Genomic DNA, 14,343 nt, shown 5'->3' with positions numbered 1-14,343 from the left:
CCCATTTGTATCCACATCGCTAAACTCGGAATGAGGCTCATCGTGCCCTTCCTTAGTGCAGTGAAAGGCTACATGGATGGTCTGCTCTAGGCTTCAGAGATGGATGATTATGAAGAAGAGTCACACTGGTTCTGCTGCAAGGTGTCTACTTCATGTTTCCTGTTCTCATATGTAACTGTGTCACCTGCTGATGGGGGCATGGTGGTGCCAAACTCCTGTGCATAAAAGTTGCTTGGGGTGGCATGTGGCACCTTATGAATACTGCAATGATAATAATAATCTCAGCCATCTAGGTTCAGAGCATTCAGTACCCAATCTGTGCCCCCAGGACATTGCCACTTGAATTGAAGTATTATATGTGTGGCTAGTCTGAATTTGTAATAATACAGTAAATCAGATCTTGGACTTCAAACAACACAATCCTAACCCAAATATCACTTTCTGAGACAATTTCCTTACCAGTGAAAGCAGGATTTGAAGCTCTGGACACCTATGACATCCACTGGCAGCCCATTTCTTCGAATCCTGTTACCCCAATTTCTTTTACACCCACCTGCATCCTTCCTCAAATAACCCCTCCCTCCCAACCACCGTTTGAAATACCTAACCCCAACTCTGCATCTACAATATTTCTGTAAAATGCAGTAAAACTATTTCAGGGAAACAGGTTTCGAGGAAATGGTCTGTCATCAAAGTGGGTAATACTGTCAAGGCAGCTTCTCAATGTCTACCATGGAGTGAAAAAGCACTGATGTACAGGAAGTTCAGGCAACACATTGACTGTCAGTAGAAAGTCAAAACCCAGAAGCACACAAGTGCAGCTTGATCTACACAATCAATAAGGAATACACCCCCCTGTTCTGCTGCAGTGATGCACCATAATATTGCTGTCACAGGGCCTTTCTCAAAATGAATGGGTCAGATTTTTTCCAGATCATTAACACACTGCTATTTTGTGAGGAAGCTAATGCTCTTGTTGCTGTAAGAATGAGGGGTGATGAAAAAGAAAAGTTCCATATACTGCTTCATTAAACATTATTTCTCTGTTCTCATATTTTCCAGGCTGCAACCCTTCTCTTTGCCAGAAAAAAACAACAGTCTGTCAAGTGGGCTTCGAGTTGACAGTGAATTTTGGAGTATGCTGTATCTCCCTTAGCTGTGGTATGTAACTGGCTCCTGCTGTACAGTGTCATGTTTTGTTGGGAAATAGGTGTTGTTGAGGGAGAAATGAAAGAGAGAACAGTGAGCCAACATTTGATTCATTGATACAATATTGCGCTGTCACAAAAATGCTTCCAGTAGTTGCACTGACAAGAAACCAGTGCCCATTTAATTTTTCTGCTAAAACCTGTTGTTAGGAGCACTGTGTAGGATGATCTAGTCACAACACATATGCAGTCGCTGCCTGAAAATTGATCTTGGTATGCCTCATTCCTTGTCTCACTTTCTTGTAGCCTCAGTGTTTAGAGTGTGCATGACACAGGACATGCACGTCCTACAAGGCATGCCAGAAGACAAGAAGATGTAATGTGGATTGTGGTAGAATATATAGGTTATATTACTGACCACAAGGAAAGTCAATGTTTGCCGACCTGCATAATATTCGATCTATGCTGTTCTGGAGGATGATATGACTTCCTAAGGGACATTAATATTGTATAGGAAATCAAATGTAAGATATACATGTTGACATAATAATTGGTCCTTACAAAATGTTCGTACTGGATAGATTGATGGAAGATAATATAAAATGTGATTGCCATATTTAAAACAAGAATGTACCACCAACATATCTTCTCCTGTTAATTTGGTGCACTAAAAGGGTACTTTTATATTAGTTTATGCCTATGAAAAGATAAACAGATGCCAGCTCTGTAAAGTACTTTCTAAGCTATGTACTGGAAAAGTATTAGAGATGTCAATTTGGAAATATAACTATACAGATGTGCAAATAATTTTCAACTCAATGTAAACAAAGACATGCAAAATCGTGCAGGAAAAGCACATAATTAGCAGTTAATAAGGTGTAGTATCTGTATAATCAGTGATATGCAGCAGTATGTACATGTTTACCATGTAGAGCAGATTCAATGGGACAGTGGGGTCATGACAAACTTCCCTGTAATATTTTGGATTACATTTTTTGATTGGGAATTGGGGTTTTGGGAACGGTCCAGGAAAGGCTGCAGGAAGGAAGTTAACATTTTTACTTTTCACTCAAACAGGGGAACCTTTTAAAAAAAAAATCAAAATGTAAATAAGGTGTTATGTTAATTTGGCTAGCATTGACTTGAAAACATCTGGGGCTCTTTAAATCAATCTGTATTGGAAAATGTCAGCAAACCTTACATTGCTCTTGATTGATAAACTCATCACACCATCACGAGTGACAAGCTAACTGGCCCTCATGTATATTGGTCATACAAACTCAGGAACCATTACAGACAATATCAATTACTGCATATGAGACTCTAATTAAAATCACAATGTATAATGTGTTTTAACAAAAATACACAAAGTTCCAACTTGTCTTATACATCAACTCACATAGAAAGACACATACAATATATTAAAGTGCAATTGTGTGGCATGGGGTTAGTTTGTAAAGTGCTGTTTGTGCAATATAGTACATTTCAATACATAATACTGTTTTTTATCAATCTTTTTTACACCACATGTGGGGATCGTGGTCCTACTTTCATCATCATTGGATTGTTAATGTTATATAGTGAGATATGCACACCCCTCAGATCTGTTACAAATATCAAAATAAATATTCCACTGTGTTCCCAAATTCTCACTTTCTTTACATGATGGGAAAAATGTCCCCATGATTCCCCTCAGGATTATGATCTCTCAATCTCCTGTTTTTTATATTAAAAATTGATGTATTTCTGAAATATGTTGGCACACAGCGTTTTGGCCTCTTCTCGTCATCCTATCACGATCTGTTGTTTCTTTGAACATTTAGGCCTTCATCAGTACAGCATGTTTTTGTGTTACAAGATTCTCTTCACTACCACTTCTAGGTGATGTTCATTCTCGTGATATTCACAGGGGAGCTGATCTAATTTCTTAGTCTATATCTTTTTCTCACTTCAATATCTGCCTTTTTCTAATTGTTTGTGTGCTTCACAATGATGTTTCCAATTGTAGGAGATTTTTTGGGTTATATTTAGTATCTTGTGCTATTTTCCAGAATTTTTGTATGGTGGTATTTTCTTAGCTGTTGGCAATATATTGTGGTACACATTTTGGGGTATTTTCATAGTGGTGAGACTAATTTCAGAATACTGCTTAATAATTATTTTACCAGGGTCATTAACTGTAAACAAATACTGGACTTAGTACACTCTGAATAAAGGGTGCATGCTCTCCTGTGATATGCACTTTTGGCTGTATTTTAAAAATACATAAAGCATGCAAATGAAATACAAAACATTCATTCAGCCTCTCCAATTTACAGTGACTAACATTGCTTTCAGATTTCTTATCTATCTATGCATGCTAAATCAATGAGACTGAATGCAGAAGAAATAGACTGAAACATAATTACCTTTTTGAATTATTGTTCTTTATCATAAACTAGAATTATGCAAGTTAAACAGAATGACATGTCTGCCCATGTTGTAAATGCAACATAAACACCGTTTTTTTCTGCAATGGATTTCAACGCTCTGTGATAATGTGCAGAGCTCTGCCGGTCATCGCCCTTACTTTGCAACAAAGTTGGCAGAATAAATGCACTCTGAATAACAGCAAAACTTGGATACATATAAACACAGTTTCATATGCACATTTAAATTTGTATCACTCATGTACCGCCTAAAATGAACTGAACTATTTAAGTTATGCTACATAGTTTCAAACAGACACTTCACATGCACCTCAATTAACAGCAGAATTGCCTAGATCTGTTGGTGATATTCCCAGACTCAGCTTGGCAGTGACCAAGTGCCATTCACAGATAAGGTCGATCGAGACTTTGCAGCTCTTCTAAGGACTGCCAACCCAGTAGAGAGACAGCCTCAGCCCACCAGACAGTCACCCTAGGAACCAGCCTTCTGTTCCCTCCATCAGTGAGTGCAAGAATGCCCAGCCCTCTCTGCCTCAAACTTTTTTCACTCAAAAAGCACCTCCCTTTGACAAGATGATACCACTAAAATAGCTTGTGATATCCTCTGTGCCTTTACCTGAAACACATTGCTGCAGAGAACTTGTAACATCTCTCCGGCACTTCCTGCTCCAAGACAATGCCATGTCTTTAGGATAACAGATCTCACATTCCACATCTTAAAACACAGCGCAGATTCAGCCTTTACGTTTAAAGTTCATTTTTCTTTCCAGACCATCATGCATTTCCATCAACCTGCATCCAGTTTATATAACGGACCATTTCCCGCTAATTGTTATTATGGGAATATTTTACATGTTACATGGGTAGGGTAAATTATTATATTAGTTTCAGGTTAGTTTAATGTTATTAGTGTAACTCAGCCCATTAATATAGCATCATGGAGCAAAGTGATCATTTTCTAGCATGTGTTCTGTGCATTGGCATCTATTTAGATTTAGCCTGAATCTCAAACTCTTGAGTCCATCTATGAGTCTTACACCCTTGGCCATAGTTAAAATTCAAACCTTAGTTATAATGTAAAAGATGAAATGTGGAGCCTGGATGTTGAAACGTGGAGTCTACATTCTTCCTACACTGCACTTGCAGAATTTAAAACTCATGCCAAACGAGCATTCTTATCAATTGGTCTCCTGTGAAATCCTCTGGCGGCTTCCACTTAAACTTGTGCATTGGATTAAGTGGAAGTTTTCAGAGTATTACACAAGAGAACCGTCCATAAGAATGCTCATGTGGCATGAGTTTTAAATTCTCATGAGATCTCATGAGAAGAGGCTGAAATGCTTTGTGTCGACATATTTGATAAATACATCTTTTTTATATTTAAAAAAAAACAGGAGACTGAGAAATAATAATCCAGAGGGAAATTGTCGATAAATGTTTTCCATCTTGTAAAAAAGTGAGAATTTGGGAACTCAGTGGAATATCAATTTTGATATTTGTAACAGAACCGAGGGGTGTGTATATCTCACTGCATAACATTTATATATATAAAAGTCAAAATGTGTTTTTTTGTTTGTGGCGGGATTTGTGGTGAAGCGTTGTTCCTTATACAGTTACACACCGTTCCACCAATCTGCACCATATTTTGCATAGTTACCTTTTGGGACCCTCTGGACATTACTGACTACATGCCATTTGGATACCCCTCCTCTTTCACCGGATTTCCGCAAAAGTCAACATTCGTTTGTGGGTTTGTGTGTCTGTGGCTTGGCGAATCGTTGTTCGTTATACAATTCCACACTGTTTCACCGATCTGCACCAAACTTTGCATAATTACATGTAAGGGCCCTCCAGCTGGCTATATGACATTTGGACAGCCCACCCTATTCCCTGGATTTCAGCACACGTCAAAATGTGTTTGTGGGTTTGTGGCTTGACAAAGCATTGTACCTTATATAATTCCACACCGTTTCACCAAGCTGCACCACATTTGGCATACTTACCTATTAGGACCCACTAGACATTACTGGCTACATGACATTTGGACACCTCATCTCATTCCCTGGATGTCAGCACCAGTCAAAATGTGTTTGTGGGTTTGTGGCTTGGTGAAGGATTGTTCCTTATATAATTCCCCACTGCTTCACCAATCTGCTCCAAATTGTGCATAGTTACCTGTTAGGACCCTGCCAGACATTACTAGATACATGACATTTGGGCACCCCACCCCTTTCCCTGGACTTCAGCACCTTCACACGAGATGGTTGCCTGAAATCAGTGAAACTTTAATTTGGTAGTAGAAGGACCAGTACCTAAACGAGGATGAAACTCGAGGGCCAGTCCTTAGGATGCACGCTTTCCAAGATATTTGCACCACAACAAACTGTACCATGGCAGGATGAGGCGACAGGTGGGGAGAGAGCACAGAAGTTCCCAGTATGTAGCAGGACACCAACTCTCTCCTCCAACATAAAAGTTGGAGTCTCATATGCAGTAATTTATATGGTCTGTAATAGTTTCTGAGTTTGTATAATTAATATACAGGAGGGAGGGGTTGCTTGTCACTCATGATGTTGTGATAATGTATTAGAATCCAGATTGTGGTTCAAGCTCCTCGTAAACAAAACATTCAGGGATCGACCTGTTGTTATAACTTGATTGATAACATGGAATAAAGCCCATTCACTGTGGTATCATGTATAAAATACAACCCTAAACATCTTGTCAGTAGTAACACTAAATAATATACATGTACATTCCTCTGAGGCATGTTTGGGCCTCATTACAAGTTTTGAAGTGCAGGGAAAGTGCAGGTAATTCCGTGATCTGCAATTTTACTACACTGCAAGACTGCAAGCTTGCCGGTGGTGGTCACTGATTTCCCACCAGCCAAGAGCTGAAGGTAAATCAGGCCCCCACCGGCAAACAACTGCTGTTGCTTCTGGCACTGGCAGTGCTGGTAATACCGCCAATCCCCTCAATGGAGTCTTATGGGACTCCATGAAATGGGGATTTAGCACCCTTTCCGCCACCTGTGATATCCTGTAAATTCCAGGATATCAGGCAGCGGAAACGGTAGGACATTTTGGCAGTATGTCGACAGAATAACCGTCCGGATATCGGCAAACGTATAATGAGGCTGAAAAACACCAATAACTGCATGTTTACATGGAACAGTTTTCCTCCTCCACTTAAAGAATAGTTATGGGCCTTGCAACCTCATTGAAAATATGGGGAGACCCATGGCATATAGTGTAGCAAATGAGCTACTAAGGGTATGCCACAATCACTGAATCACATTCTGGGTTGGAGCAAGGAAGCCAACAGTGGCCAAAAACCTCCTGTCTCAATTGGGGATGTATTATATTTTGTTCAATACTTGTATGCAGCCTTCAGATCTTCCCACAATAGGTGTCAAGGTAGGCATAATCTCTTCTCCTATGGCATATCTCTGCACTTCAGTTATGTGTATGATTCGGTGGTCGATGTTATCGAGACATGAAACTTGTGTGTGGCATTAGTGGAACACACACATTTCATTTCATGTGACAGCATGGTTGCCGGTTGGGGGGTTGTTCTCTGGCAACCTAAAGGCATATTGGGTCAAAGTGTCCAGCTAAAGAAACAAACAATTGTTATGTCCCATTAATGTAAAGCAGGCTACCGTGCAGTTAGAGACCCATGCCTGCACAAGGTGTGTTTAGCAGTGTATTCACTCTTGGGAGATCAGGATTGGGGCTGCACATGTTGTGCATAAGACCCCAACCCCATATATTCCAGGTTTGAGTAATGACTATCGGGGGAATTGTGGAAGCTGAAACGACTACCTGTTGTGTTCATTCTAGTTCTACATGCACAGGTGCTTCTCTTAAATAGCATAGCAAACAAATGAAACCTGCATACTGATAAAGAGAGATTTGACACAGCAGTGTTCATTTAAAGCTGATTTGGTAAACATGTGTACTGAGGTTTCAGAGATGTGGGTTCATTCACTCAATTTCCAACTGCTTTAGGCCCATAACACTATTATGGTGGTTGCTAGCAAGGCAAGTGGATTTGCAATCCCCAACCCTCTGCCACCTGATAACTACCATCTACTCCATGTGCCATCGACAGCTCTGGTGGTTTTCGGCTCAGGGAAACATCAGGCTTGAATCACAATCCAGCACGTAGAGACTGATCTCTGGTATTTAGCATGTAATAAAAGATTAATTCATTAATCAATTTTTGATAGGCACAGTGCCCTAAAGACCCGTAATCAATGACTGGAGGAATCATTTTGAGTATGAGATAATAAGTACTGCAGCTGCTTTGATCTATGTGTTCCTGTTTTTAACTGCACCTTTATTTGAAGCAACTGTACATAAACATTAACATTTCACTCCAACAGTGGCAAAGGGGGTCTGCGTTCAGAACAATGTTGAATATCCGGTAAGAATCAACAATCCTTTTTTTCACATTGAGCTTTTATCAAACTGAGAGTGTTGTGCGTGAACTTTCTAAAGGTATAATGAACTGTGTTCTGTCAAATTCATTTGTGTATTTGGTGAGTCTCATGCTATTCATTTGGTTTAACCCTCACACTATTCAGTTAGTTTAAGTTTTCTTCTGTTGATGGTCCTTTCCCTGGTGAAGCAACTTCCACATTTGTAAGGACTGCCTGTTTCATCGCAAGCTCTAAGTATGAGGCATACTTGGCAGTAATTTAATTCTGTGAACATCAAGTCTGCATCTAAAGATATTTCATGCTTCTGAGGGGTTCAGCTTGACTGTAGTCACTGTGACCTTCTGCCCACAATCTCTTCTGAATTTGCTCTATTTGCTTTACCGTATTTCAGAAGCGGTCAGACAAATATCGAGATTATTAGGATCATTAGTGTCCACATGAATGTACAGCAAAGGATCATTGTTTTCATCCAAGAAAACTTGTTATTTTAGGTGGTTCATGTTTGTAGAGTGTGAATGAGGGTTTCAGGAAATCCAGTGATGTATTGTGGACTGCCAGTGCTTAACTGTGAAATGCTTGTGACAACTCTATGTGTATGAGGCATTATTTGATGTAAGTGAATGATATGTATGTGAACGATGAGCAAGAGATAATTTTAGGTGTGAAATTCATCAGCTTTGATGAGTATGGGATTAGTTGTATGGTGCAAGTCATGATATGTGATTTGCAATTACTGATATGTTAAGTGATTTTTAAATGTCTGTCAGTGATGATGTGAGGTATGATAATTATACGTTCTTATGTGAAAGTGATGGTTTCTAATGTCTGTGTGCTGATTTATGAAATGCACATGATGATTAATGGAGTGTCAGGTGTGAACTAAAGCAGGACCAGTGGTTTCTGCTTATGCTTAGGTTATTATTCAAGGTATGTGAGTGAAGCTGTACAATGTGCAAGGAGCGATTCACATTGTGTGAGTGATAATGTGTGAAATAGCTGTAATGATTTGGTGTGTGTGCATTGTGATTTTCTTATATGCAAGAGCTTTCTGATAGGTGAGTATGGATTTGAGAAGTACAAACATGGCGTGTTGCTTGCGAGTACTGATTTTTTAAATCCAAATGATTCAAAGAGCTTGAATGTTGATTTGAGGTATATGAGTGATACTCGCAGGTTTTTCATGGTTGTGTTCCTCAATTGATGCTTCAAGGATTTTAGCTGTATTATAGATGATTTTGGTGCATTTGAAGATTGTGTTTTATGACTTGAGGTGTTTCAGTGATGTTAACAGTTGAGTGTGACATTTTGTGATAGATAAGTGATGATTCCCTGTATACAACTGATTACTTGTTATCCTTACATGATGATTTGATGTTTGCAATTCATATTTTCTGCTGGTCAAATACCAATTAAATTTGTTTGTTTGAATGATATGTCGGTTGACAGTTTGATGTATGATGATTTGGGAGGTGTTACTGATTTTGAGTTGTGGAAGTGATGATTGATGACACAGAGTGAACATTATATTGCACGTGCGATAAATTGGGTTTCTCAAAAGAAGATGTATTATTTGAATATAATGATTATATGTGATACATGTGTGATCGCTTAAGGTGTGTGAGGAAATAATTGAGGTGGCGCATAGTATTTAAGTGAACATTTCAAGTGTGCATGTGAGGATTTGTGATGTTTGAGTCATGTTATCAGGCATACCGGTGCTTATACGTGATTTACATTTGATAGAATGTCAATATACCAATGTGTAACTGGTAATTGAAGGAACCCAACTAAAGCAAATGGATTCTGTTTTGGGGTGAAAAAAAGAATGTACCCTATGTATTATAATATTGATTTGTCAGAATTGGCAGGTTATCTACAGGTGATCTACAGCTGATTAATAAAGGTGTGCCTGTCAATGTTTGCAACAGTTTTGTTAATGTGTGAGGTGTACCTTATTATTTAATGAGTAAAAGTGATGATTTTGTTGGTTTTGTTAATTTATTTTGGTTCTAAAGTGATAACGTCTGATGTGCAGCTGATTATATATGATGTGTAAATAATGGTTTGACGTGTCAAATGGTTCATTTGTCCTGTGTACTTAGTATTGTCTGAAGCAGGAGTCAAGAATTAAGGTGTTTGAGTGACATTTGAACAATTCAGGTGATGCTGAATATGAATATGAAGATTTAAGAAGTGTGAGAGATGCAATGAGTTAGGTGTGTGTTGTGTGTATGTGTGTGTGTGTGTGTGTGTGTGTGTGTGTGTGTGTGTGTGTGTGTGTTCGCACGTGTGAGTGTGTGTTGCTTCAGGGTGTGCAAAACATGCTTTATGCTGGGTGATGTTTGTGATGTGAGTGTGGATTTGAATTTGGTGGTTGAAATATGTAATTGTATAGTGATGATCAGAGGTGAGAGATGTGTGCTGTGTGATTGATGTTATGTCCAGGTGAATCTTCTGAGTGATTGTTTGGTTTGATTTGAGTGATGATTTAAGGAAAGGAAGCGATGAATTATGAAGTTTGACAAGGCACCTATAGAGATGTTCCCACTGTGCACATATTTTATGAGTATATTTATTTACAACAGCAGATCAATGACTTGTAATCTGGAAATATCTGAAAGTGTGCAGATAATTAATCAAGTTTGTGTGTGATAATTCAAATTGTGCGAAATGATGTGCCAGGTAGGATCTATGATATATGAGCTATCATTTACTTTTCATTCCATGCGCTTTAGCAATGATTCAAGTAATGTTAAGGATAATTAGTGAAAAATAGTTTATGATTTGTGTGATGATTTCTGATGATTTATGCTGCATGATGGACTGTTTCTGATGCCCGAGTAAGTGATGGTCTGTTATTTTTTAGAAATGACTATCGATGTGTGCAAAAATGTGTCATATATGATTGAATATTTGTTATGTGTTGGTAATGTGTAATGTTTTAAAGATTAATTATTACAGGTGGATTATGGAACATTTGTATGAATGATATTGTGAGAACTGTGATTTGTATGCCGGTTGTGATTGAGTGATCGTCTATATTCAAATTGTGCACACTCATATCGGCAGTGTGAGTAGCGATTTAAAAATACAATTATGAGATGAGGTACTTGAAATGCTAGTTTCAGGTTTATGAACAATGCTTCATGATGTGTGAAAGACAATATAAGGGGTATTCATGATCATATACAATATTCTAGGGTTTAACATTTGAGGTCTTCAAGTTAGGAGATGAGTTATTTGAAAATTTAGATCTGGTGTATTTCAAAGAATGATCTTCGATTGATTTTAGTCCACATCTGATCATACATACATTTCAAATGAACATGTAATCATCACCACAATACTTTTGGCAAATAGAGCCATCAAAGCATGTAAGGTAATACAACAACAAACAAGTAGGAACAAATAATGTCCCATTCAATAGATACACAGACAATATAATAATTTTAAATCATATTAAAAGACAATTCATAACGTGCAAGTGCTGACAAAAGTTCTTCATAAAATTAAATACATACAAGTCACTAAAAATATAGTTAAAAAGAGTTTATTATTAAGAAGAAATATTGGCAAGTGGTTATAAACAGCCAGTTATCCATCAATCTCTCATCAGGTTCATACAATCAGATTGGGAAATTACTCTCTGTGTATCCAGGCTAGCTGGAGATATTTAAAAAGAGTCCAAGCCACAAGAAGCAAGCAAGTCAGCAAAGAGCAAATATAGTACTGCAGGTCTAAAGGGCGCAAAGGTAAGGCACGAAAAAAAGAGAAATTATTGTTTTGTGTGATATTGATTCATGCAATGGGCAGAAATCCACCAAGTTTTCCAGAGTATTACAACAAAACGGGCAGTTAAGGTCACCATATAATGAGATTGTCCAGCTTAACATAATTGCTCTCATGGGGTTTAAGTTTAGCCTTGCTCTCGTGATTAGCAACTGTCCAATGTTGGATTTGATCCCCGATCAGGTATTTTTGTATTCAACTGCTCACCATCGTGAAATGTGACTGGTTGGAAGGTTTAGTAATTTCTTTTGATTCTCTTTCACTATCGTAGTTAACTTTCTTTAATTGAGATTTTATCCATATGGCCCAGGGTATATAACATCTGACGAAGAAATGTGACATAAAATTTCAAACGTTAATATTGCCTTTCTTTTTTGCCACACTCTTAACCAAAAATGTATAGGTTCTATTATTAGCTAATTCCCACAAAATGGTAATCGCAACTCGTTAGGTGTGGCAGAATTTGGTGCAGAATCAGGCAATCCAAGTATTTATTTTAGGAGTAGGATTGCGTGGCTCTGTAAGATCGGGATCTTTTTAGTTGCCAAGATTGTAGCTCCGTTTCTCGCCACTGGTTTTACTTCAGTAAGATATATCCTCAACAACATATCTACTGGACTGGCCTTATATCTGTTTCCAAGCCTAGCTAATCCTCCTAATAGCTAACAGATTCTCACATAGATTGATTTTTGAAATGTGAATCCCCTCCAAGCTTTGAAGTAAATTGGACTCCAAGATATTCATAAGAGGAAGTAACTTTGATTATTTCCTTCTCAACATAGAAGGTTGGTATCCTATTAACTCTACTGTGCTGCGGGTAAACCATGACTGCATATTTACACCCATTAATATTAAGGTCTAAGTCATGAATACATTCCCAGAACGTATTTATAAGGCATTGAAGAGATATCAGAGTTTTGCAATCAACACTCTATCATCTCAGTAGGCAATTACTGGGATCCTTAGATCACTGAATTGTGGAATATTGGCCTCACAGTTAAGTACATTGTTATGGTTGGAGATTGTTAATATATAGTGAGAAGAGTAATGGTGCAAGTACACAACCCTCTCATACACCTGACTTCACCGGAAACCAGAGAGGGCAATGGCCTCGGGGACCTGAGCAAACATGCCTTAGTATCCACATGAATCAATTAAAGCAGCTCGAGGGCAAATAGTTTAAATTGTATAAGCCAACCTATAGTTTATTTCTAGTGTCCTCATCAAATGCAGGGCACATTCCTGTGAAGTCAAGGTATATATTCCCCTCCGTATGTGGACCTAGTTAGAGCTAATTAGGTATACATTCAACACCTCTATGTCTGAACCTAGTGCTTCAATGAATCCTAGTTGGATGCAAGACAAACCATTTTTGACTTTTGCAGAAGCTTGTAGGTGAGATAGTATCACCCTTCTGTTAAATCTTTTAAATAATAAGTACAATAGGGACATTGGAATATATGATGGAGCGGATTTGGAGCACATCTTTAATGTAGGGAGCATTTGGCAAAATTATCAGTCTGGCAAACAACCAGCATGGCAGACTATCAGTCTGGCAAAATATCACAGTGGCACAGTGTCACAGTAACCGGACGCCACAGAGGCAGAACATCACTGAGTCAAACCACTAGTGTGGAAAACTACTGGGTTAGCATATTGTCATCAGTGTGCCACACAACTGCATTAGCTAGTATAGCAGTGGCAAACTATCAGTATGCAAATTACCCAGTTTGGCAAACTGTCAATGTGGCAAACCACCAGATTGCCAAACTATGTGTGTGGCAGACTAGCAGTGTGTCAAACTATCAGTGTGGAAAAGTGCTGCAGTGGCACGGCATTAACCATGTGGCTGTCCCCTACCCAGCTGTTGTTAATCCGTTGGGTCTGAGTGGAGGGTGGTGCAGAGCAGGGCGGGGCCTATGGAAAGGCTATATAGCATGAGCAATTGAAAACACAATGGATGAAGAACGGCCAGAGACCCTTTAGAATTAAGGCTTTTGATAAGTCTGCAGTTGGCAGATTAGTGATAACGAAAAGGTAGAGACCTGCACATAGAGAGACAAAAAAAGAACCAGTGAACATAGACTCAGAGATAAATCTTTAGGTAAAGGTTAGAGCTTGAATGTTTTAGTATATTTATAGGCCAATAAGTAGATCTTATCAAACAAACGCACAGTGTATCCTTTCACGATAATGTGAATGCTTGTATGGTACTTTTCAGTGATGGTTATGTGATGTGTTGTTCATTCATATACTGGCAAAGGCAGATCGTTGCCATAAAAAAACTGCTCTGGTCCGTTGAGGCACTTACAAATGGCAGCAGAGTGCTCTACAAATAACATGCTACATAACAGGAAAATTACAATGGAGAAAATAAACAGACAACCAAAATTAATAAACTGGTTTTCTTCGCTACGAAAAGCAGTATGATCATATATCCAAATACAAAAGGCTGATGTCACACGAGATTTGACCAGGAAAGATTGAATTTAGAATGGCATGAGTAGTAAAATACAATATTGAGTTATGT

General features: G+C 38.4%; 1 protein-coding gene across 1 annotated transcript in view; it reads left to right on the top strand.

Annotated features, from left to right (window-relative positions):
• The window catches only part of LOC138505059 (intestinal mucin-like protein), a 489,690-nt gene that overhangs the window by 293,114 nt on the left and 182,233 nt on the right, over positions 1-14,343 (top strand). The window contains exons 6-7 of the mRNA XM_069625384.1: positions 1,063-1,161; positions 7,968-8,008. Coding sequence (XP_069481485.1) covers positions 1,063-1,161; positions 7,968-8,008 — 140 coding nt within the window. The remainder of the gene's footprint in view (positions 1-1,062; positions 1,162-7,967; positions 8,009-14,343) is intronic.

This window comes from Ambystoma mexicanum, chromosome 11 (genome assembly GCF_040938575.1).
Source record: "Ambystoma mexicanum isolate Mex_15411 chromosome 11, UKY_AmexF1_1, whole genome shotgun sequence".
Lineage (NCBI taxonomy): Eukaryota > Metazoa > Chordata > Amphibia > Caudata > Ambystomatidae > Ambystoma > Ambystoma mexicanum.
This window is presented reverse-complemented; position numbering and strand designations above follow the sequence as displayed.